Here is a 24105-nt window from a genome sequence, read left to right as displayed (position 1 = left end):
TGAAAAATTTGGTAGGTGAGAAAAACTCAACTTCATCTTCTCAGCCATATATACGAGTCCCAGATCAAGGGATTTTGAGCTGTGTTTCTTGGGTCATTATGGGAATGGGTTATCTTTCATATGGGGAATCCAGCTACTCATCTCCAGAAGGGTACCCGAGGTAGAGGTTGGATGCTCAGCATCCCCTCCTCCTATTACTTATTCTCCTAACATAATGTGATTGGGTAAAAGTATTTGAAGGAAAAGTACATTTTTAAAGTAAATTATGTTTCTCCATAATGGGTAAGTATTCTTTGAGAAACATAATTTACTTTACAAAATTTGCTTTCTTACTCCTGCCTTATTTTGGTGACAAGGGGATGTACTCGAATATTGAACTGTGGCCATTTTTACTCCCCTGTTATTTTGGTGACAAGGGGATCTCCTTCCTTTTAGATAAAATCCTGGCAGCATCTCTGAACATACACATGATCATATACAATAGCTGAACAAATATTGAAATTTAGTAAGGTTCAGTTGTTTTCATTTTTTACTGACATTTTTTTGTTTCCTTTCTTATTTTGTGTTATCATTGGATTGGTGTTTCTCGTCAACACCCTACAACAAGTATTTCTAGACATTTCCTTAATTGTCAGCTATCATAAATAAAATGAACAGTGAAGTCTACCAGACACTTTTATTCCCAGTCCTTTTGAATCAGGAATAGATTAATAAATAACTGCACAGAAAAAAAAAGAAATCACTTTCAAGAAAAGGTTGGACATCTAGACATTCAGATATACGGAGATGCCATTAACACAACTGTGATGTGTTTGAATGTTAGTGGCCAAGGGTGTATATTATTGTAATTGACTAGCAAATGACTTACATCTGTTACAAGCATCACTTCAACCATGCACCACTATTTATACATGTACCAATATTAACATTCAGGTTTCTAATATTATCATCATTGCAGGTATAGATATATACATGAATGCACCAAGAGGCGAGTTTTACAGAATAGCAAGGGAACATTTTGCACCAACATGGAAGATGCTTTTGATGTGCTTTCGATCCCCCAAATATTTTAAAATTATTGGCAACTACCTCCTTTTTCCCAGTTCTTTGATGGGAAGAAGCATAAGAGCTTTGAAGGAATTTACAGAGGTACATTGTTGCAAATGTTGCTACACCTTTTATGCTATAAAATAGTTACAAAACATTGGTCTTTGCCTCATTAAGCTTTACTTGTATGAATAATGCCAGATATTTGGCTTGCACTAATCTTAGATTACATATTTCATGATGATTACTAAAAAAGTGGATTTTATCATCCTAATACATAATATAATCACATAATACCAATACAGAATAGCCATTTTTTACTGTAGAAGATTGACAACCGTATGCATATTGTTTCTGTTAATTTAATTTTTTTTCTGTTATTTCTTGTAGTTTTTATCATGTAGCAAGTTTTTGTTTGTTTTGTACCAAAAATGAGACAATAGAAAAATAATGTCATTTTATCACTTTTGACAACTGAGTAAAATTTACCATGATAGTATCCTTTTGAAGGCCATGGACCTGCAATATACAGATTGTTATTAATGCTGTCAAATATGACTATCAAAAATATGCAAAAATCTGATTCACAAATGGAGATCTTTGGACCCAGGAGGTTTAGATGAATATGGACTTAAATCCAGGAGAATTCCATACAGTCTTCTTAGACCAAGAGTTTGCCTTAAATCCAGGAAAATTCAATATAATCTGGGAGATTGCTTGTGTAATGATTTTTAGGTTCTGGAGTTTGGCCCAAATCCAGAAGAATTTTATATGGTCTTACAGATAAGCATTTTTAGATCTCGAATTTGGCCTGAAATCCAGGAGAATCTTATACCATCTCGAGATAGCTTGAGTAATGATTTTTAAACCAAGATTTGGGCCATAAATGCCAGAGAATATCATTAGAGTATGAAAGATAGTATGTCTAGTTTCTCTGTACCCTGTGTTTGATTTCACTACATTTGTTTTGATATTTGTAATGCATTGTATCAGCTCACCTTTCTTGTCATGGCCAATGATGGAAATTAAAAAAACACAAGCATATCAGCTAAAGAGATCTGCTTGTTATTTCCATTTAATAATCACATTAAAGGTGTGATATACATAAAAGTTGTCATATTATAGTCGCTCTATAAATGCCTATTGTTCCCATTTGATGGTCGCATGTATATCCACTAGGAAGACATCATGTAGGTGTTTATCGTTTCCATTAGATGATCACATGTATATCCACTATGAGACATCATGTAGGTGTTTATCGTTTCCATTAGATGATCACATGTATATCCACTATGAGACATCATGTAGGTGTTTATTGTTTCCATTAGATGATCACATGTATATCAGCTAGAGAGACATCATGTAGGAGCTTATGGTTTCCATTTTTGAGAGAGATATCATGTATGTGCAAACCATTTGGTGGTCACATGTATATCTACCAGTGGGACATGCAGATGCTTATTGTTTCCATTTAAAGATTGCATGTATATCCACTAGGGAGTCATTGTGTAGGAGTTCATGGTTTCCATTTTGATGGTTACATATATATCAGCTGGGGAGTCCTCATGTAGGTGCCTATGATTTCCATTTGATGACAGCATGTCAATAAAATGACAGAAAAATCTATCTTCTCAGTCTCTTCGTTATTTATTCTTGGCCTCTGGGTTTTATTGTTTCATTCTGTTGGGTCTCGATTTGCTGGTACTCCGGTTATATGAATAATGTAGTGATATATGTTGATCCATAAGTTTATCTTTAATTATACCAATTTATATTTTGATTTTGAATTATTTTATTTGTCACTGAGAGAGCAATAGAATTATGCCATGACACTGGCTCAGTTTATATTATGAATTCGGTGTAGCATTAGTGTTATAGATAGCTTTGCTTAACAACGTGCTTTGCTACAATGCAATTCTGATATAATGCAGTAACGCTGTCTAACCTGTAATGAAAATTATAAAAATTATAACTTAAAAAGAAAATAACTAAATTAATTTTCAACATTTTCAACATTTATCGGCTAAAAACATTACATCAAAACTACTTTGCTTGATTTGGTCATTACCAGAACATGTGTCTGAAGTCATTGTTTAACTCTAATTAGTCACTATAGTATTCAGGCAGCATAAGATATTGTACACCCAAAATAACCTATCTCTTATAAGCCTTAGTTTTCATTGTTTCATATCAACTGTTGTATTTGGCTAAAGTACACAGAACTGTTGAATTTGCCTTTATCACTAAAGTCACACCAGCAGATCAGTGACTTAAATCTCTATAAACACAGCTTGCTGATGATACAAAAGACCAGCTTTTTGTCAACCGTTGTTTATTTACACAGATCACAAAGGATTAGACATTTTTGCAATTTTCTGTCACCTGTTATTGTGTAACCCAGAATAGATAGATAATCTTTTGCATAACGTAGCGGGGCCACGAGTGGTCTAAAGCGCTCTCCATTACGGATCACTGCCATCTCACCTCTGTCTGTGCCGGTTCGAGTCATGGATTCAGCCAATGTGGGTATGTGAGAAAGCTTGCCAGTAGCTTCTTGTGGGTCATTGGTTCTTTCCAGGTTTTCCTGGGTTCTTCCTCCACCATTAATACTGGCTGCCATGTATAGCCAATCGTGTGCTGAAAAATGGCGTTAAACCCCACAACAACAACAACAACAGCATAATGTAGCTACAAATAATGTCTTTTCAAACAGTTAAGTTAAACTTCTCAGTGAAATGAAATTTTAAAATGAGTTAAGTATTATCAGTGCTTATAACTGAATTAAGACATTAATCTTACATTGGAGCTTCCAGGAAAAGGAAAAGCTTATTCTGTGAATATAATCCTGATTTTGAGGGGTTCGCAGAGGATAATAAAGAGGCTAACACTGTGCAACTGGGACTTTTTGACTCGTACGACGATGTTCGGTGCTGAATCTGATGAGGACTGCACTACTATTAAACTTATGACTAATGCTGACATCATGCAATTTTTCATAGTCATCAGAGAAAACATAGGTCTTGATGAACATGAGGTAGGATCTACCATTGACAGCAACCAGGAGGATCGGCTGGAAAAATGACATGCTGTTTCTGAAGCCATATTTGCATTTGAGAAAGGACTTTTGTGACTAGTAATTCAGGTCATTGAGCCCTAGAAAGTTATGCTGCTAAGAAATATCATAGACTTTGCTTAAAAAACATGAGCGATTGGATCTCATGCAACACAAAATTACAAAATACTTTCAGTAGGAAATACACATCATGCAAATGAATAGTGTTCGTTCAATTTGGATTGGTACTTTATGTTAACAAATGGTTTGTTTTGGACATCATTGGATGTTAAATGGATTGCTTACATGTAAGTTTGTTATATTCCTGCTTTATCTCTTTTATATTGTGTTCTGGAATTGCTAAAAGGATGCTGTACATGTAAATGATACTTCGAGCTGATAACAATATATTTAATTGATCACAATGACTTGGCATTATTCAGTGCTCCTGCAACAGATAGAAGTTCATTTATTTAATTGCAGAATGGGTGTAGAGGTGAAAAATACGAAAGTGAGCTCATAATTAAGACAGAATTAAGTTTTTAATGTTGGGATGCACTTGCCCAAGTGCAACCAAAATTGAATCTTTTTTTCTTCTGATAAGTGATGGTATTTTTTCATCATTTTAAAACAATTTAAACTTGCTGCACCTGTAGATAAAGATTATAAGTGACAATTATATTTATCAAAATGAGGCGTTTACATCGTTGTTTTAATGTTATTAAAGATTTCATTTATTATATGTATGATAATATGACTTGAAAGAAAACAACCTAATGCATTGTATTATAGTTTTATTTACTTTTTAAAGCATTATTATGGAACACAGTTAAAAATATAAATATCATGCAGTGAAAAGAAATACCTAATTTACATAAACTAACATGTATTACTGTACATTTGACTGGCATTTTGTTTACTGCTATGCCCCCTCCCTCAATGCACAAGTATACTCAATATTTGATAATGAACATTTATAGATCCAGTCTGACATTTTATAATGTGCAAGATGCATTATTTGTCATATTGGATAATTCTGTTACCATATTTTCACACAAATACCCTGCCTTTGCATATACCCCATCGAAATTCACTAATCATCTAAATTAATATTTAGTATATCTCACCCATGCTTATACCCTGCACACACCCTACCATAATCTCGCATGAACTAACTAACAGCCACATCACAACACGGTTCAGGTACCCATGTGCACAAAGAGCCACATCACAACACGGTTCAGGTACATTCAGCAGCAGTGATGTTAGTCAGAATGTTGCTCTGACTACAGCATGGCATGAGCATACTGTGATTTTAGCGTCTACCGTGAGTGTCCTCAAACTAAAACTATGGAGATATTCAAGAGTGATGATGCCCAATAAAAAAAACTGCCATCTGGCATTGTAAGCCACTGCATTAAAAAAAGTTATGGATAAATACTAATGAGATGAAGAGTTAGATAAAATAAATGCTACAGAACATGCCCAGGTAGGTTTCTTTTCGCTTTTTTTTTTTTACTGAAGTCGGTGTCAGCTTTTGAAGCATTGGCTGCATATAAAGATCCCATGGTGCAGGCAGTGGTTAATACTGCTGGTGGTCATATTCCTGTGATTCTAGGATGTTTAACATGCAAACTACATCCTTTTGATACCGTAGTGAACTACCTCAGTTGTCTTTCAGTTACAAAAAAAAAACTATTAAAAATTATCGCAGTTATTAAAATTTGAAAATAACCTGATGACTATCAAGTGTGAAACAAGAACTAATATATCCACTGAGTTTTTCCACATAGTGGGTGTGAGTCTGTAAAATCCTGTACAACCAGTAGGTTACATGGGGGAAAGTATGATATATGGTTTGATCTAGCTATTATTGATCCTTGCAAACATTAGTTTTAAACTCCTGTGTTATGGTGTGGTTTATTGTTGCCGTGTTCCATCACAGTCGACTTAATTTAGTATCTATCACTTTATTTTGTGGACAAATTCAATGAGAAACCCTGGTTTATTGTTCCCATGTACTGTCATAATCAACTTAATTTAGAATGTATGTTGCTTTATTTTGCAGATAAATTCAATGAATAACCCTGAGATAAGGGAGATAACTGTGTCATCCTACTCTGCTACAGGCACAGCCAGGGGACTGGCTAAACTGTATGGAATACTGGCTAATGGAGGAACATATCAGGGGAAACAACTTTTGTCAAAAGAGGTTATTGAAAAACTCTCTACCACTGTTATAGAAGGTTTTGATGTAGTTACCCAGGTAGATGGTGTAAAATATGGTCCAGGAGTTCATATGAAACTAAATCCATGGGTAAGTACAGTAAACACTCAGATTATTTCAATGACCTTTCTCAACTGAGGAAGTAACTTGTAGTGTTAACATTGTACATCTATCTGTCCTGTTGAATTGTATTGTTTAGGTCATTGTGGAGGTGAATTAGTGTTCTAAAACACATATTCTTGATTCAGCCATATATATTACAGGGTCTTGTACTGTTACCATTGTACTTCTTTACAGTTATATTGTGTGTTTAAGTCACTGTAGAGTTACATTTATGCTCAACAAATGTAAATGATATTTATGACCATATCTATTGAAGGAATGTTTAGTATTGCCCTTGCCTGAATGTCCATTGATGTGACATAACATCACATTTTGATACCTCCTAATCCAGCCCTTCCAGAAAGACTGAAAAATGTCCTTTTGTCTATTTATTATTGTACACGAAGGGAAGCAACTCTTGCAGATTACCTCCCCTTCTGCCTGTTAGGTGGCTGCCACTATACCCAGTTTATCACCAGTTTTTACATTTGCTGCCATGTGCTAAGATGCCCTGTAGATATTCCAGATGAATTTTGTGTATTCTATTACTTAAATTTATATATCTGCATTTCTTTTTCAGTAGTAATATAAGCCAGAGTGTTGTTTTATATTTAGCATACAACATTCTGGTGAATTTATTGCTGTCTTTGCAGTTATTATAATGTTCCTTATTGTTAATAGAAAGTACAGGTGATTCCAATTAGGCCTTGGATTTGCATATGATCAAATTTTGTCTCAACAAGGGGAAGTTGTCAGTATTTCAGTAAATAGAAATGGCATATTTTTAAAATCCCACTAAGGATATGCCTCAGAACCTGCCAATGATGTATGAGTCATTTATTCCATTTGTGCATGACAATGTTTAGAAAACAAGTCAGATGTGAAAATTTGCATCTTGACCAGTACAGTCCAGACAGATAGTCTGTATCGACCATACCGGCCATACTGCATAACATATATCATCTTTGGTATGTTGTTCCAAATGCTGACCAGCTGTTACAGTTATACAATCTTCGTAAGGATACAGTGGTCAGGAGTTTGTTACCTCCATCTGGTGAGCCATTTATCCATATATACCACATAGCCTGCTGGCTGTTCCAACCATACCACACTAGATGGCTGGACTGAAAGGCGTTTACCTTCTTTGATATGCTATTTAGACTGCAGACCAACTGGTCCAACCCTACAGACATTTACAGTGTCCATGACTCTGTTATCTGAACAGATCAACCATTCTTATGAAACTCATAGCAAACCATCATTACTTTTGAAGCCGTCCAACGGAGCCAAACCTGTCATGCCAGTCCATTATATGATGTGATTATTTCTGGTGGCATATCAGATGTGAAAATGATGATGCATAGTGATAATTCTTAATTATCATTTTCCGTTGATGAAGATGATGAAATGGAAATGAGCAGGAACATGCCAACCTGTCAAACATGGAATGGGTAGAATTTAGTAAGATTTTGTCCCCATCAGAATACTATCCTCCAATTCTACCTCCAGGGTTATTGCCTTGGTAGTTGTTAATGATGATGCTGACAGTTTAAAATTCAGTACTTCAGTACAATTGTTCAAGATTGCAAAAAATTACCAGGCACCTTGTGGAGCATTAGCGATCAAGGTAATGCAAGAGTTTACTTATGGTGAGTCGGTTGCGTGCAACTTTCTCACATTACTGGTAAAACGTCACGTTCAGAGATATTTTCTCTACATGTAAGTTGTCTAGATGTTGATAAAGTGCACAACTCTATATATTCTTATGTGTTTAGGCTCAAATAAACAGTAACACAAGAAAGAGTGAAAACAACAAGCTTTGAAAAATATAAGCAATAATTTAAAATGTTATAATGATTTCAAGATTAAGTCCCGACGAAAAATCAAAGATGGAAGGTGATGTCGTATTCTGGAACTTGTACTGTGTTGATGTCTACAGTTCCTTATAGAAACACAATAAATAATCCTGTGGTCTTGGAAATCCAAATAAAATTTTCAAGAAATGTCTCTGTTCAAGAAATGAGCACAAAATATTTCCAGAGAAACGTAACAAACTTATAGAATCTGAAAAACTAAAATAAAACTTAAACACTCAAAACTAGTCACAACAGAAAAAAAACAACTTGACATCAAGTGTTTAAAAGCCCCAAAACTCTTTCTAAACATCACTATTAATACTAAGTATTTCACAATTTTGGAAATGCCTAATTGCAAAATTGAGGATCACATGATCATGTTTATGTATAAAAGTCACGTAGCCCCTGTATGTTCTTGATAAGAACCAATCATTTTAGTTCTAGACAAAGTTGTTTATTTGACCCTCAATCAAGGCCAGGAACTAAGTCAAAAATAGAAACAGTTGTTTCTATTATTAGGTATTTATGGAAAGATTCAGGTCAAACTGAATTTTCTGGAAAATATCAAATTCCTTGTAAACAAAATTACATTACATTGACATGTAAAGAAAACAAAAAGATTCCAAAACCCACAAACAAATATAAATTAAATCAAATACATGTAAGAATATTAGTTAGTCAGAAACATGGTCTCAACTTCCTCCCTACTTAATGTCATGCTTATGACTTGTTTTGTTTAGCTGAATAAGTCATCCATGAAAATTGCTATTTTTTTTATACACTCCCTCTCATTTAGTTCTCCACTTTTGTTATGAAGTCGAATTGAGCAGGTGGGAAAACAAGAGGCACAGGAGCCACCCTCTAACTTTCTGCTCAATTTTTATATCTGAATGACCCTGTCCCTTTAACTTTCTGCACAATCTCCTATCTCTGAATGACCCTGTTAGGGAACATACAAGAGAAGAAATTATTGTCAACAGATGATTTGCATTGGTGTTTCTCAACAACAGCAGGTTTTTGGTCTTTTTTTCTACCGGCTGTGTGAATTATACTTGGTCATTTGCCCCTATTTTCATTGGAGGAAAGGGAGGGGGAGAGAGGAAGATAACTTTTCTTTCCCCAGGCTTTCTGTTAGTTATGTGATAATGATGTGACAAGTACATGATAAGTATTGATATGTCCCACATGTACTTTCATATACAAGCCATTCACCCTTCATTAAAAGTTCAGGATGTCTGCTGCAGAGAAAGCAATGTTACTGCATGACATATCATTGATCACACGAATAATCTTACTTCATTGTGTGGTGGATAATCAGTGTAGAGCAGTTGGACAGTGTTTGTTCCCAACAAGACTTTGATTTCAGTGATAGAGTTCTTGCAACTCCTCGCAAATGACATTGCTAGCACAATGGCACCTCTTTTCAAGCCCCCTCAATCAAACAGTCCTGGTCACGCCCGAGATATGATCATTCCTGTATCAGTGGCGCAACCCAGGTTGGCTTATCATGGGGATCCCTTTGGAGAAGCCCCAAGTGGAAATAACACTATCTACCAATGCCACTAAGTACAGTTGTGGTGCCCACCTGTTGCCGGACTTCACTACCATTAGTGGCACATGGGTAGAATGGAGAGTGGCCTCTATACATCAGCCTTCTAGAAATGAAGCCTGTCATTAATGCATTTAATTTCTGGAATGATCTACTCTCAGGCAAATCAGTCCCCATTACGTCCGACAACCCTGTTGTGGAGACCTATCTCCTCAAAAGTGGAGGGGAGGCACAAAATCACCAAACCTTTGTGTTCTGATTTGGCAGTTTCTATATCAAAGTACAAATCAGGCACATTCCAGAAGACTCAATGCTGACACTGACACTCTATCTAGGAGAGATCAAGTACTTCACACAGAATGATCTGTCCATCAATCAGTCTTCACTCGAATCTGCAAACTTTGGGGGGAGTCTGTTAATTGACCTTTTGATGACAGGGTGGACTCGTAAGTTTCACACCTTTTGTCTCTCCAGTCTCAGCCCTGAAGGTTGGGTATGGAGTCACTGTTGGGAGGGGTTATAGGTATTTGGCTACCCTCCAATGGCCCTGATACCAAACAGGAATACAAGATGATTCTGATAGCCCCTCTCAGATGGAACAAGTCCTGGGTCACCGATCTACTCCATCTAGCGGTAGACCTACCCAGGAAGATTCCAGCCAATCTGAATCACCAGACCCATTTAAAACAATCACAACCAGCTTCATTGGATTTGCCAGTGAAGTTTTCTAGGTAGGAATATTTCAATAATTATCTTCTTAACCATATGTCGGGGTTATAGATCAAAGTGACCCTAGGCTATGTTGCTTATGGAATTAGTAGAATGGGTTATCATTCAGATGGGGAATCCAGCCTTCAGTACCTGTTCTCCTAATATAATGTGATTGTGGAATTTATTTGAAGGAGAAAGCAACTTTTTCAATTGTTTCTCCAAGAATACTTACCCTATCACATTACTGAAAATCTCTCCCACCCACCCCAACATATGAGCATCCTTGTTAGTATATTGCTCATCTAAAATCTGTGAGACCTGGTGGTGGCAATGGAAGGTAATGAACAAGAGCTGTTGCCCTTTTTCTACATGAGATAGACAGGGAAAGATGATTTACATCTTTTAGTAGGACTGGAATAACAAGGTAGCAGGCTAATATTTGTAACACTGTGATTGGGGTAAATATTCGCAGAGAAACATAATTGACTGAAATATATCCTTTTTACTTATAGTGCTAATTTTACAGCATAACAAATGGTATAGCACCTTATTTGACCCATGAAAACCATAAGTTGGAGATGTGCATGGATTTGTAAATGAGATTATTTAGCAAAAAAACAACCTCACATTCAGTCCAGGGTAAATAATTAGTACACCTCAGTACCATTGTAAGTCTTTGCTACAATAAATAGAATTTAACCATTCACAACCTGTCTTGCTATTCAAGAAGTATCTACACATGTGGTACCGCTTATATTGTTTCTGCAGCTAACTAAATTAAATTTAACCATATCATTACATTTGAAACAGGGTCAGAATTTTTATGCACCTTTTTTACATAAGATAATGTTTAAAACCCAATATAGCGTGATTCATTATAATACGATTCTGCTTATAATATGATGGCAGAATGGCTCCTATTTTTTAATTTAAGGTGACCACTCTTTCTCATATCCTAAATACATGCTTTCGGAAAAGCCGATTATTCATATCCCATGCAGATTTTAAATCCCAACACTGCATTTTATGTGCCTTAACTTCTGAAATTTTCTCAAACATATTGTGATATATGATCAAGTGGTTAGTTAAAACTGATGACATTGAAATTTCAATGCACATTTTCTATGGGGAAATTTTTTGAAAAATTTGTTAATGTGATCCTGCTTATATTGTGATGTTATTCTTTGGACCCCAAGCATCGTGTTATAACAGGTTTTACCTGTATATTATTCAAAAACCTTAGGAAATGATGATCTTTAACCTTGAATATTGACAAAGTTTTGCCCACTTTCAGGGTCAGACGGTATATGGTCACACTGGCCATGGAGGTCAGGTTGCAGTGGCAGACCCTAGTAATGACCTTGGCATTGCTTACATCACCAACTTTATTTCCATATATGGCATGGGGGATGACCCAAGGTATCTTGACCTAGAAAAAGCAGCTTATGAGGGGCTGAAGAAATATCAAGCCAGGAAAAAGAAATCATGACCTGAACTGGTTCTAGGTTGAATTACATGCTTGCATAAAATTCACATGTTTCATGTTTTTTTAATTTTTGGCCATTTCCATATAAGGTATATTTGTTTGTAAAGTACATTTCCAGATAAAAACCTAATTAACCTGACCAATGGACACTCATATTTGTCTTAAAGATATAACGGCTATTCTGGTAGACATCTACAGGTGGCAAGTGTTTAAATTTCCAGTGATAATCAGCAAAGTCATTAATAAAATTCCTGAAAGTATTCCCTTGATAGTAGCATGGTGTAATGGAGAAGACTATAAGGGCAGGAGTGAAATGCCTGGGATGGTAGTTGTTTAAGAAGATATGGTTTTGCTGGAATCTTAATGAGCAGATCTATCACTTGATCAAATGGATAATTGACTCAGAACTTATCCTATTGATTGAGTGATTGTTGACTCAGGACTTGTCACATTGATCCAGTAGATCATTGACTCAGGACTTGTCACATTGATCAAGTAGATCATTGACTCAGGGCTTGTCCCATAGATCCAGTAGATCATTGACTCAGGACTTGTCACATTGATCAAGTAGATCATAGACTCAGGTCTTGTCCCATAGATCCAGTAGATTGTTGACTCAGGATTTGTCACATTGATCCAGTAGATCATTGATTCAGGACTTGTCTCATTGATTCAGTAGATTGTTGACTCAGAACTTATCCAGTTTGAGAGATGCTCTCTGAATCATTTTGCATGTCTGACCACTCAGCTTCTGCATTTTTTTTTCTGTACCAAGACCATGGCTCTGTAGGCAAAGGCCAACAACCCCACCCAATTTATTGACCATGGGTCCGTATCCAAAGCTTTTGGGTCTAGACTTGAAGAAACAAAGGTGGGCAACTTGTGATTCCACCATGTCACAAAAATAAATAGATTATTTGCAGGGTTCCCGCGCCACGGGGAAATCTGGAAAAAGTCTGGAGAAATGATAATTTTTTCACAACTTAAAAGTCCTTGAATTTTGCAAATATTGATGAAAGTCGGGGAAAACCCAGAAATGTTCCAGCAGCACTTAACACCCGAAACAGTCACTTAATTGAGTCATAACTAAACTGATCTTGAGTTAAATTTATCGAGTTATAACATTAATATTCGGAGGGTGCAGTATGGGTCATTTGGGTGCTTGCAGAAAACATCTATGCTGAATAAATCCAAATGCTCAGTTGATTATATTCATCTAGTAGACTTTTATTTTCAAAGTCAGCTCAATATCCATATCTTTCCTTACATGGAAGGCATGAAAAACCAGTCTAGCATCATAAGAAGCTAACATGGTGGTGGCAAAGTGTAGCCGCTTACCGTATAGCCTAGCAAACTTTAAACATTGTTAGATCAAGTGATACATGCATGAAATTGATATGAAAATTTCATATTTTCTCAGAAATTGTGATTATTGGCATTATTATGTCTTTAGTTGGCTGAAGGACAAGATAAAACTACGGCATTGATGAAATGTGACCTGGTACATTGCTAGTCGCATGAGTACACAAATCTAACAACCCACATTTTGAAATGTTGTAGAGAACAAAATAAATAAAAAATATTAAATTAAAGTCATATACTGGCTGTAATAAAAATATAAAATCAAAAGAACACAAAATGTTCCATATTTATATATTCCAAGAACAACTTCTTGAGTTTTGTTGTATCACACACTACCACATTGACATGTGTTCTCTGCTTGATAAATCAGACTGGCCAGATTGCTAGTTTTTACAACAAGTATCAGACTTTCATTTAATATAATTAAATGAAATGTAAATTCCTGTAGTTGATATCACATGACTATTGAACTTCGATGTTGTCATTTGAGATTTGTGAAGTCATGTGACTAGTAATGCAAATGGCGAGTACAGGGTCAGGTTTCATCTGTGTGTAGTTTTGTCTAGTCTGTCAGTGGATTAAAGACATAACGATTATAATACTTGCCATTTCTGAGAAAATAAATCGTTTTCCTATCGATTTCATGCAGGTATAAGTTGATATAACATGCATTTAAATTTTCTAGGCCTGATGGTAAGTTACTACCATATGTCGCTACTGCATGGTGGCAGCAAATGTGAACCTTGAATAATTAATTTCATCCTGGAAAAACTCTGGAAATGACCTGGATATTTATCTTTAGAAAAGCATGGGAACCATGTTATTTGATACCCAAAAGATGCAATAATCTAACAAAAGATTGATTGATAGAGGGATACTTCTGTTTGAATGACTTGACCCTTTCTGGAGAGTCAGCCAGGACATTGAGTCTGCAGCGAATGTGCCTGATGTTTACATTAATATGGATCTGGTAACAGCCATGTAGAAACTAGAACCCACAGGTTTGGTGATGTGGTGACCCTGCTTGAAATGTCCCTGTTTAAAGAGATAGGTCACAACACCAGACTTAAGTGAGTTAGTGATCATTTCCAGAATGTTGATGTGGTAAAACAGGTCCCCAGGTCTCCACATGCCACTGACCATGTTAAAGCCTGGCAAAAGTTGTGCTCCTCAACCATACATACTGACATATATAGATACTGACACTTCTCTTTGGGGTTTCTCCAGAAGAATTCCTTTTTTAAGCCAATTGTGGTTGCACCATTGAAACTGGAATGATCGTGCCTCATTTGTGATCCTAACTTTTAAATCAAATGGACTGTAAAAAGGGCTCCACTGAGCCAATAAGGTCATCTGTAGAAGAGATATACTGGGTGATATCAGCTTCAGAATGCCCACCACCCTTTAACATTGAGAATGACAATAAAGTCAAGGCCTTAGTAGATAATGAGGATGAGGAAGATATTCTGTCCTTCCAGTGGCTTCCCCAGCAGCAAAGATTAGATTAATGACAGTCTGTCTGGATGAATCTGTGATCTGGGGAATGTTAAAGCTTTCAAAAGCCAAGTGCACGCAAAGGTTTCATCACACTAATACAAAATGCATTCCAACACTTTCCAAACTGAATTCCCAGCTTTTGGATTAGCAATGGTTAGTGTGTCTGCTCCACTTTTATTGCAAAACGGACAAGAATATGTTGTTGCTCTTCATTGACATTTTTCACTGAAATGACAATAATAATGGATAAATTAGCAACACAGCAAATTAATAAGTTACTAAAACAACTTATTACTGAGTATACAAACAATAGGCAGTGCATGACAAAACATGAATCACAACATAATAGCATGTTGTACCATGCAGTCTAAATAGACATAGGCAGAGAATGTGACAAATTCATGAAACAAGTGGATAAATTATAAAATAATGTATCCCATATGTAGAATGATTAATACCCAATATCAACCCAAATTCCTGGATGAATGGCTTAAATTAACCTCACTATTCACATGGATTTATGAGAGGTGACTCATATCATGTTACTGCACAACAACAAAGCTTAAAACTGGAAACAACTGGTGGTGTCTAGGGGAGGTAATAGGCAAGAGTTAATGTCCTTTACCTACCTGATGCAGACCACAAAAAAAACGTTTTGTCTTTTTAGTAGGGTGATATTTATACATACATACATACATACATACATACATACATACATACATACATACATACATACATACATATGGTGCAATGGCAAATAGAAAAATCTGCTTCAACAACACGTTACTTTTTAAAAGATGGTAGGCCCCAATGTGACTGACAAGAACCATAGTAAAGATATCCAAAGCTTTATAAGACTATAATCACTAAATAAAAATGAAACTTTTGTATAGAACAGCCAGATTTAAGTTTGTTCTTTGCGTGTAATTTTTTTAATGCAGTTTTAGCATGTTTTTACCTTCCATTGGATTTCAATGAAGATCTTCAAAATAAAATTCTTTCTTCCTTTTAAACAATCCTGAATTTTATTATATTAATAAGACATATTTTCACTTCATTTTGTCACTCTTTCAAATGCTTAAGTAATTGAAATATCTCTCTACATCAAGGGTAGAATGAGTTCATTATAATTTATGCGAAGTATATTTTTTAATATGTTGTCATTTGCCTGACTAGGTTTTCACATTGTGAAAAATGGTTGTGCAGCATTATTTCATGTTTTCCATTGCTCAGGGAAAATAGATTTTTCTGTTGAAACATATATTTCATGTGTCTTATTGGAAGATTATATTCTATTAGAAAAATGTCTTCAATTCTGCTGTAATCATACAGAAAAATATGACGTTATATATACATTACTAACATTCCTATTACACAGTTACTTGAATCATGTGGACAAACAATGCATCCCATCAGTCTTTAATATACACATTGTAGACAGTATCTTTCTTTATGATGCATGCCTTTTGTTCATTCCTGCTGGATTTTGTCGACACAAACTGGTCCATTAAGTACAAAAATGTTTGGATCACACAATTTAAGTGAGACTTGTAAATTAATAATGTAGGTATTTGATACCTCTGCTTAGATGAAAATTGGAATCATGAGATCTTCAGCATTATTTCTTGAATGGTAATACTGTATAAAGATTTCAACATCGCTCAGAAACACTATGTTGTATTATACATTTTTTAGGTCTTGCATGTCAGCCGAGTTTTTGTGCAAAGACCAAGACATCCTGCAATCCATAGTACCTGAAAGAGTTCTGATATTTCTTGATTTACAATTATGAGTATTTTCTGATTTTCCTTTGCTCCACCATGTGGTTCTTTCAACCTTTTCAGTGTGTTTTGTGTGTTTTTTATTTTTAATGTAGCTTTAAAAAACATTCAGTCATATCTCTATGATGTCTGCAGTGTGGCAGTTGGGTGATGCCTAATACTGGAGCATAATGCTACAGACATGTAGCATTATCACATTATCCTGACCAGTCCTCTTAATGCTGAGTGCCAAGCGAGGCTGCTGCTAGTACCATTTTTATAAGTCTTTGGTATGATTTGGCTGGGGTTCGAACCCTCAACCTCCCACATCCAAGGCAGATGCTCTAACCACTAGGCCACTGGCAAATTCTGTTTAATTAGCTTTGTAAACCTGAATCATTTTGGACTATTGTTTCATTGAATCCACATGGATATGCCTAGAACAAGCTTTAAACAAAGTTATTTATCCAGACCTGTATTTATCTATATAATTTGTGTCCCTCAGCAAATTAAGATAAATGGTGTTTTATTTTATGCGGAATATTATTCTTTGTGTCACATAAATGGGGTTTTACTTTATGCAGAATTTTGTACTTTGAGTTATATTAGCAACAGTGAAAGTTCTACAGATCTTTGATTATAAAATTGTTTATTAAACAGTTAATAAATTAAAACTGTCCCTTCCATATCACTGAAGTAAGTTTATTGTAATAAATTAAAACATTCCATTCCATACCATTGCAGAGCAAGCTAAATACAAGACATTATTCAAGCCCAAGATGGGATTTGTCTTTGGACAAAAATGTCATAGAGGCCCAGTAAAAAGACTTATCCTGAATACATGTCTTTGATCGCAACGGTCTGAAGTCAGTTTGCTCCTTTTGATCTGTGTATATTCCCAACTCATCTTATCACAAAAAAAAAACATTAACTCCCACTTCATTAGAATGTTCATTTTATATTTCTTAAAATGAAATTTTCAAGTCTAGTAATGCTGAGTTGAGTGTATTTTTGATAAAATTTCACAAAATAAATTATTTTTTTTTTCATCACTTGTTTGATTTACCCTGACTTCTGTATTATTTATAGCTCACCAATTTTCTTGGTTAAGGTAGACCACAAATTTAAAAGTCAAAGCAAAATATGAATCAAGCTGATACTCAGAACATCCCCACCCACAGTATGCATTGGTAAATATCACTGGTTTTCATGTTTTAATACATATGGTATTTATGGTGCTGAGAAATTTATATTATAATACGTAGTTTGTTTATGAAATATGAGCAAGAATGGAAATGATTATCATTTAGTTCACATCGAGAATTTCATGAACTTGAATGGGCTCAATTAGATGACTATAAATTTATTCGGGGTTTGTGTCCTTTTTTGCCCCAGACCACATATACTACTAATTTTACAATAGCTAATTCTAAATATTCATGCAATCCAGTGAAATTTTAAAAGATCTGAATAACATGACAAGACTGAAGTTCAAGAAAACTAAATGCCAATTACAGTCTGAGTAGCTTCTTAAGCACTTGCGTCCTTGTATGACACTAGTCATTATTTATCTATGAGAATATCCAGCATATAATGTATTATCTGTTTTTAGACACCGTTATATGCAGAATTAATGTAGTCAAGCATCTCCTAACCGTCACCTTTAATAGTGTTCTTCTGGTCACAACAGCCCTTCGTATTTACCCCTGGCTAATTTCCTTTGTAAAAGTCCTCTGTTTAATGGACAACAGCCTTCTGCAGTCAGTGGCTGGGTGTTTCCTAACCAACAACTATGCTTTTTGCAGCCTTAATTATTCACTGGAGTGTATCAACAGTGGCTGCTTTTAAGTATGCAGATAAATGATTTGTTTGATAAGAAAGATATTGTTAATATGAAGAAATATGTGAATTGATGTTGAAGCATTTCATATCTGATTTGGACTCCAGTCGCCCTGTCAGTTTAATTCATAGGTGTCAATATATCGGTTGTGAAAGCAAGGCAGTTTTTATGCTATTGGAGAGGGCTGTAGTAATTTGCTGGATTGTGGAAAAAGTAGTGCTCTAGTCGCAGCAGAAATGGGAGTCAATCAAAGTCAGATCAGAGGGATTGTTAAGCGTGAGCAAGATATTGTGGCTAATGTTGAGAACATTGCTAATCCAGCATGTTAGAGATCATGCATAACTGTTAATTATTATTTTAAGGATTTAAAGTAAAGATGTATCCATTTTGAAAAAAGTTAATCTCAAAGTAGAGGTATGAGTTAAATCCCTTTTCGTTTGGGTCATTTTGGATAAAATACATTATGATTCACATTTATCAAAAAATATTATATCTATACATTATCTATAAAAAGCTACCTATCAATATAACAGTAGCCATAATCAAACTCTTTAATAGGATATGGGATAAAGGCCAACTACCCACCAAATGGAAACATGCCATAGTAATACCAATCCCCAAGCTAAGTAAAGATCCCAACAACATAAATTCATATCGACCCATCTCCCTTACAAACAATATTTGCAAAATAATGGAGACAGTAATCGCAAATAGGTTAAAACTCCACCTAGAAACCAATAATTTACTCTCCAGAAATCAATGTGGCTTTCAGAACAAACAGTCCACCACTGGCCAACTTCTCAGATTGGAAACAGACATCAAACTTGCTTTTAACGCACATAAAAAAACCGATCGCAACCTCATAGCAGTTTTTCTAGACCTAAACAAAATTTTCAACCTAGTACCAATGGACTAATGGCCAAATTAAACCAATTTGGAATAACTGGACGCTTGTTCAACTGGATAGGCGATTTCCTCACAGGCCGGAAAATTACCACAAGAATAGACAAGAAAATTTACTCAAACCTGTACTGGTAAATGAAATCAACCAAAATTACCTGGACTAAGCTAAAATATATACCGATGGATCAAAAACAAACAACCCACCAAGAACAGCAGCAGCAACAGTCATCCCTGAATTCAATATACAAATGGGATCCAGATTACCTGACTACTGCTCCAATTACACCACTGAATTCTGGGCTATACTTGAATCACTACAATGGATCAAAGACAACTAAATACCTAAAGCAGTAATTATAAGCGACTCCCTAAGCATTATCAAATCGATCCAAAATCACAGTACACACTCTAGGGAACAATTCCTTGACAGAGCATGCCAACTAATCGACGATATCACCAAAGTACATTAATTAGTCGAGCTCCTGTGGATACCGTCGCACATTGGAATCTCTGGCAACAAAACAGCAGATAAGTTGCACAAACCAAACTAGGAGATCAAAACTCTATCAAGCTTAGCTATAGCTCTACTGAAGCACTAAGCTTTGCACAAACATAAATAGATAAAAAATGGCAAGATTTTTATAACTCCTCCACAAAAGGTAAAAAGCACCATGAAACCCCCCAAAACGTGGATAGGAACATACAGCTACCTATGGGTATCTATTTAGAACAGAAAACCATAAACAGGATAATAACTGGAAAAACTAAACTAGCAAGCAGTTTTGGGAGGTTTATAGGACCCAAACCAGCAACCATTAACTGCTTTAACTGCCATAACACCTAAGATCTACACCACGTATTCAGTATATCCCCAAAATATCAACCCGCTAGGAAAATATTTATCAAAAACCAAAAAGTTTGGATCACCACACACATACCCAGAGTTTCTTATGGACTCTAATAAAAATAAACAATCAGCATATAAAAATATAAATAAATTCATAGACTCGGCAGAACAAAATATAATTGCTATCCCCACAAAACCAAAAGACCCATTAACTAGCTAAATAAATTTAGAAGCCCCCACATAAAAACCGATAACATATCATTCAATTTTATAGAAGTATTAATAATTCACGTACGAAGCACCTATCACAAACTAAGGAAACCGCAAAATGTCCTTAACGAACAAGTAATCAGCTATGACTCTGGTCCTAGATGTCCTTAACGAACCATGTAATCAGCTAGGACTCCAGTCTCTTGCTAAATAAAGTATAAATAACATTCAATCTCTCAAAACATTAATAAATAAATAACACCTTGACAAGTACTACCATAATAATCTTGAAAATCTCTCTTTATATAATTTCTACTAACAACCTCTAAAAACAGCATAGAACACACACACCCCTTTTAGAACATTTTGAAGAAAGAAAAACAAAAAACACCAGGCAAATGCAACAAGAAACCAGCAATGTGAAGCAACCAGGACCGTTCCTGAGCTCTCCTTCCCACTATTGACAGCTAGCCATTCAACTGAAAGGGACCTTTATAGACCCGCAGATTGAGGACAAACTATCAGGGCTCCTTGAACCCATGAAAGCCTGGGGGAGGTGGCACCATTCCCTTTCCCAGGAACAACTAGCAGGCTGTGATGCAGTCAGAAAAAAGTGGCACATGTACAATTGTGCGCATGCCACTATAAATAAACTCAACAACAACATCAGCATAAATAATGTTATTGTGGAAGAGTGGTTATTTCAGGTATTTTGTTTCATAATGAAAGATTATGTTTGTAAAGGCAGACAAAGTTTCAGTACATGTGTTACTACCAATGACCATGGGAAGTTTTTTAATTCCCCATTCATCAGAGGTCTCACAAAAGTCAACTGACTTCTTTTATCTCATTGAGTTTGAGCTACTGTATAATCGGTCTATTGCTCATAGTGGAATACCTGTTTCAATGCCCGATTATATGATTATACCAGAAGTCAGTCCTGTGTTTCACAGTTGTTGGTTAGCTGACAATTAGTAATGAAATTAAATTGTCATGGTGCTTGATTATACCATTATCAATTATCAGGGCACAATTTTCTGTACTGAAGTCTTATTGAAACCAATTTTATTTAAGCACCATTTCTGCTGATAGTCAGATTTAAATGTTTGTACGTGTAGGGCAGAGAGGGGATATAAGAGATTTGTATGTACGAGTGCAAACACGTAGTTGTATTATTGAGTTTTATAGATTTGATGGAGATGTATTTAAATTGTTAGATTAGTTTTTTAAGACATTTTTAAGAGTCTGTGATGATTTAATGTACATGGTGGATTAAAGTGATAAGACAGTAATCATGTGTGAACTTTTTAATTTTATTATTTTACCAAATAGTGCTAAGCTCAATATTTCTGACATAACTACTGCTTATAATATGAATAATAATAATAATAATAATAATAATAATAATAATAAAAACGATACAACTAATAATAATTTTAATGGTAGTCTGTATTTACCATGAACCAAACTTGGGAGCTGAGCCTATCTGGAGAGGTCATCTGTGTATAATAACCTCATTGGCCTTTCCCAATGGGTGGGGTGCGGTAGTTGTAGACAGGTTTAATAATGTGAAAGCAATTACCATATTCAGTTCAAACATTTGTTGTGGCGTAACAAAATGTTCTCACTGCATTATTCACTTTTACTGAACAGAGATACCAGTAACACAATAGTACATTGTAATTACTAAAAAGGTTTCATACATATAAATAATTTATTAATAAACAAACACTAGATAAGTCCAGATTTCTAAAAGAATACATAAATAACATCCATCCAAATTGAAATTTTGACATGGGTGAAGATCATCCACACTTATGAAATAGCCTAAGGTTACATGTTTTCATATTGACCAAATCTTTGAGAGTACAACTCCACTTCCAACCTTTTCACTTAATTGAACAATTTCCTTGTCCTTAAAAAACAATACGTATAAAGGGAACTGAAAGTGTTTTAACAGATTTAAGATATACAAGGTCATTTTTTAAATAGCCATTATAATCAGCAAAGAAAGACAGGGAAAATATTTATCTTTAAAAGTCTAACCCTATGCAAAATATTAAACTGTTGAGCACCACCAATGTGAACAATGCAAAAGATATATCAGAAATTTGCATAACTGCCTTCAAAAGATACATGTACCAGATCTTGAATTTTGTTCATGCAAATAAATACAGAAAAAAAATGAATATTTATATTATTTCTGTTGCCTTATTAGGCAAAAGCTTGCATTAATGTCTGATTTTAAGTTATTATCATGGTTTAAAATTGATCAAAGTTTAGTTTTTCTATGCTGTTTTTTTAATGAAGATTTAAAGCTATAACCTGGCAAATGTTGAAGATAGCCATGTAAAAAAAATTTCACCAGTAAAAATGGAAAGCAACCTACAATGCATGCACAATGTGGTGGTGCATAAACTAACCGTATTACTCTATAGAGGGGTGGACGATTCGCTGCTACCAATTTGATCCGATACCACATACATTTGATTTACCATTACCATCATCCTTCGAGCTACCAAACCATAATATACACCACAGAAAATATCAATGTTTATATGTTAGTAAGTGTATTTATTGAAATATGGGTGCTTGCATTTTTGTCAGATTGACCCTTCCTAGAATAAAAGTCAGTACCATTATACAGACAGAATAACTTCAGGCACATTGCTTCTATTTACCAATGGAACATTTGTTTTGATCATATGATATTGTCGGTTTCACTTTAGAAGTGTAAGGATATTAATTGCTCATACAATTCCATTGAAATCTGGACAAAATTATTTATTTAGTCCAATTATCATGCCATTCTCTGATTCCTGTTAACAAACAAATGTGTGAAATGACAAACGTTCATGGCTTGTCATATAGGACAACAAATATACATATTTGGGAAGTTTTTTATTAGGTCAGTACATGATGAAAATCATGGCATACAGCACTATAATGTAATATAATTTTATACAAAAATATGCAAATGAAATGTGCATATAGAAGTCTTTCACCTATCAGGTCCTGTAAGTCCTTAATGCATGGGCATATACTGCATACAATGTTCATTTGCTTGATTTGTTTGCTTTTGAATTCTGGCCAAAACCAGTAAGAAAAATGACACAACAATGCAGCAATCTGAAAAATGACAAACACAACAATGCAGCAACTGTTTTTACTGGGTGAAAGGAAAGTTTAATATCACATTATAAATTCTTGCCAGTCATTAGGGGGAACATTATGTAGTACAGTTTACATACTTTACTGGCAACAAATATAGAAATGGCTTAAGTTGTTACCCATGTCCATTTGGAAATCACACTATTGTCAAGTTTGGCATTGATATCAGTTTATCTGAAACTGCTAGCCTTGAAAGCATTTTACATAATGCAACATCATTTTTTTTTTAATTCGGTCACTTTGGTCAAAGTTTCACACTTCAGAGGCTTCAGTTGAATTTTGCATTTAGGCTAGTTTCTCAGACACTGTTGTCCCCTGATTTGAGCATGAGCTGCACAACTTTGAATAATGCAACTTTGAATATATATCTTTCACTAACTAGAGAACCAAGTGATCATGGTATCACTTCACTAGTTACATATCTTGACAGCTGACCATTTCAGTATGCAAATTTGTATAGTAGTGTATGAAAAATGTATTGGGTT

At 35.0% G+C, this 24105-nt stretch overlaps 1 protein-coding gene across 1 annotated transcript in view; it reads left to right on the top strand.

The window, feature by feature from the left end:
• The window catches only part of LOC149789459 (beta-lactamase domain-containing protein 2-like), a 46692-nt gene extending 24951 nt beyond the window's left edge, over positions 1–21741 (top strand). The window contains exons 6-8 of the mRNA XM_089975551.1: positions 959–1149; positions 6168–6416; positions 11839–21741. Coding sequence (XP_089831677.1) covers positions 959–1149; positions 6168–6416; positions 11839–12033 — 635 coding nt within the window. The 3' untranslated portion in view covers positions 12034–21741. The remainder of the gene's footprint in view (positions 1–958; positions 1150–6167; positions 6417–11838) is intronic.
• Positions 21742–24105: the final 2364 nt, after the last annotated feature.

Source organism: Sinohyriopsis cumingii, chromosome 11 (assembly GCF_028554795.1).
Source record: "Sinohyriopsis cumingii isolate HCF-2022 chromosome 11, ASM2855479v2, whole genome shotgun sequence".
NCBI classification, from domain to species: Eukaryota; Metazoa; Mollusca; class Bivalvia; order Unionida; family Unionidae; genus Sinohyriopsis; species Sinohyriopsis cumingii.
The sequence above is the reverse complement of the archived record's forward strand: the minus strand, read 5'-3'. Positions and strand labels throughout refer to the sequence as shown.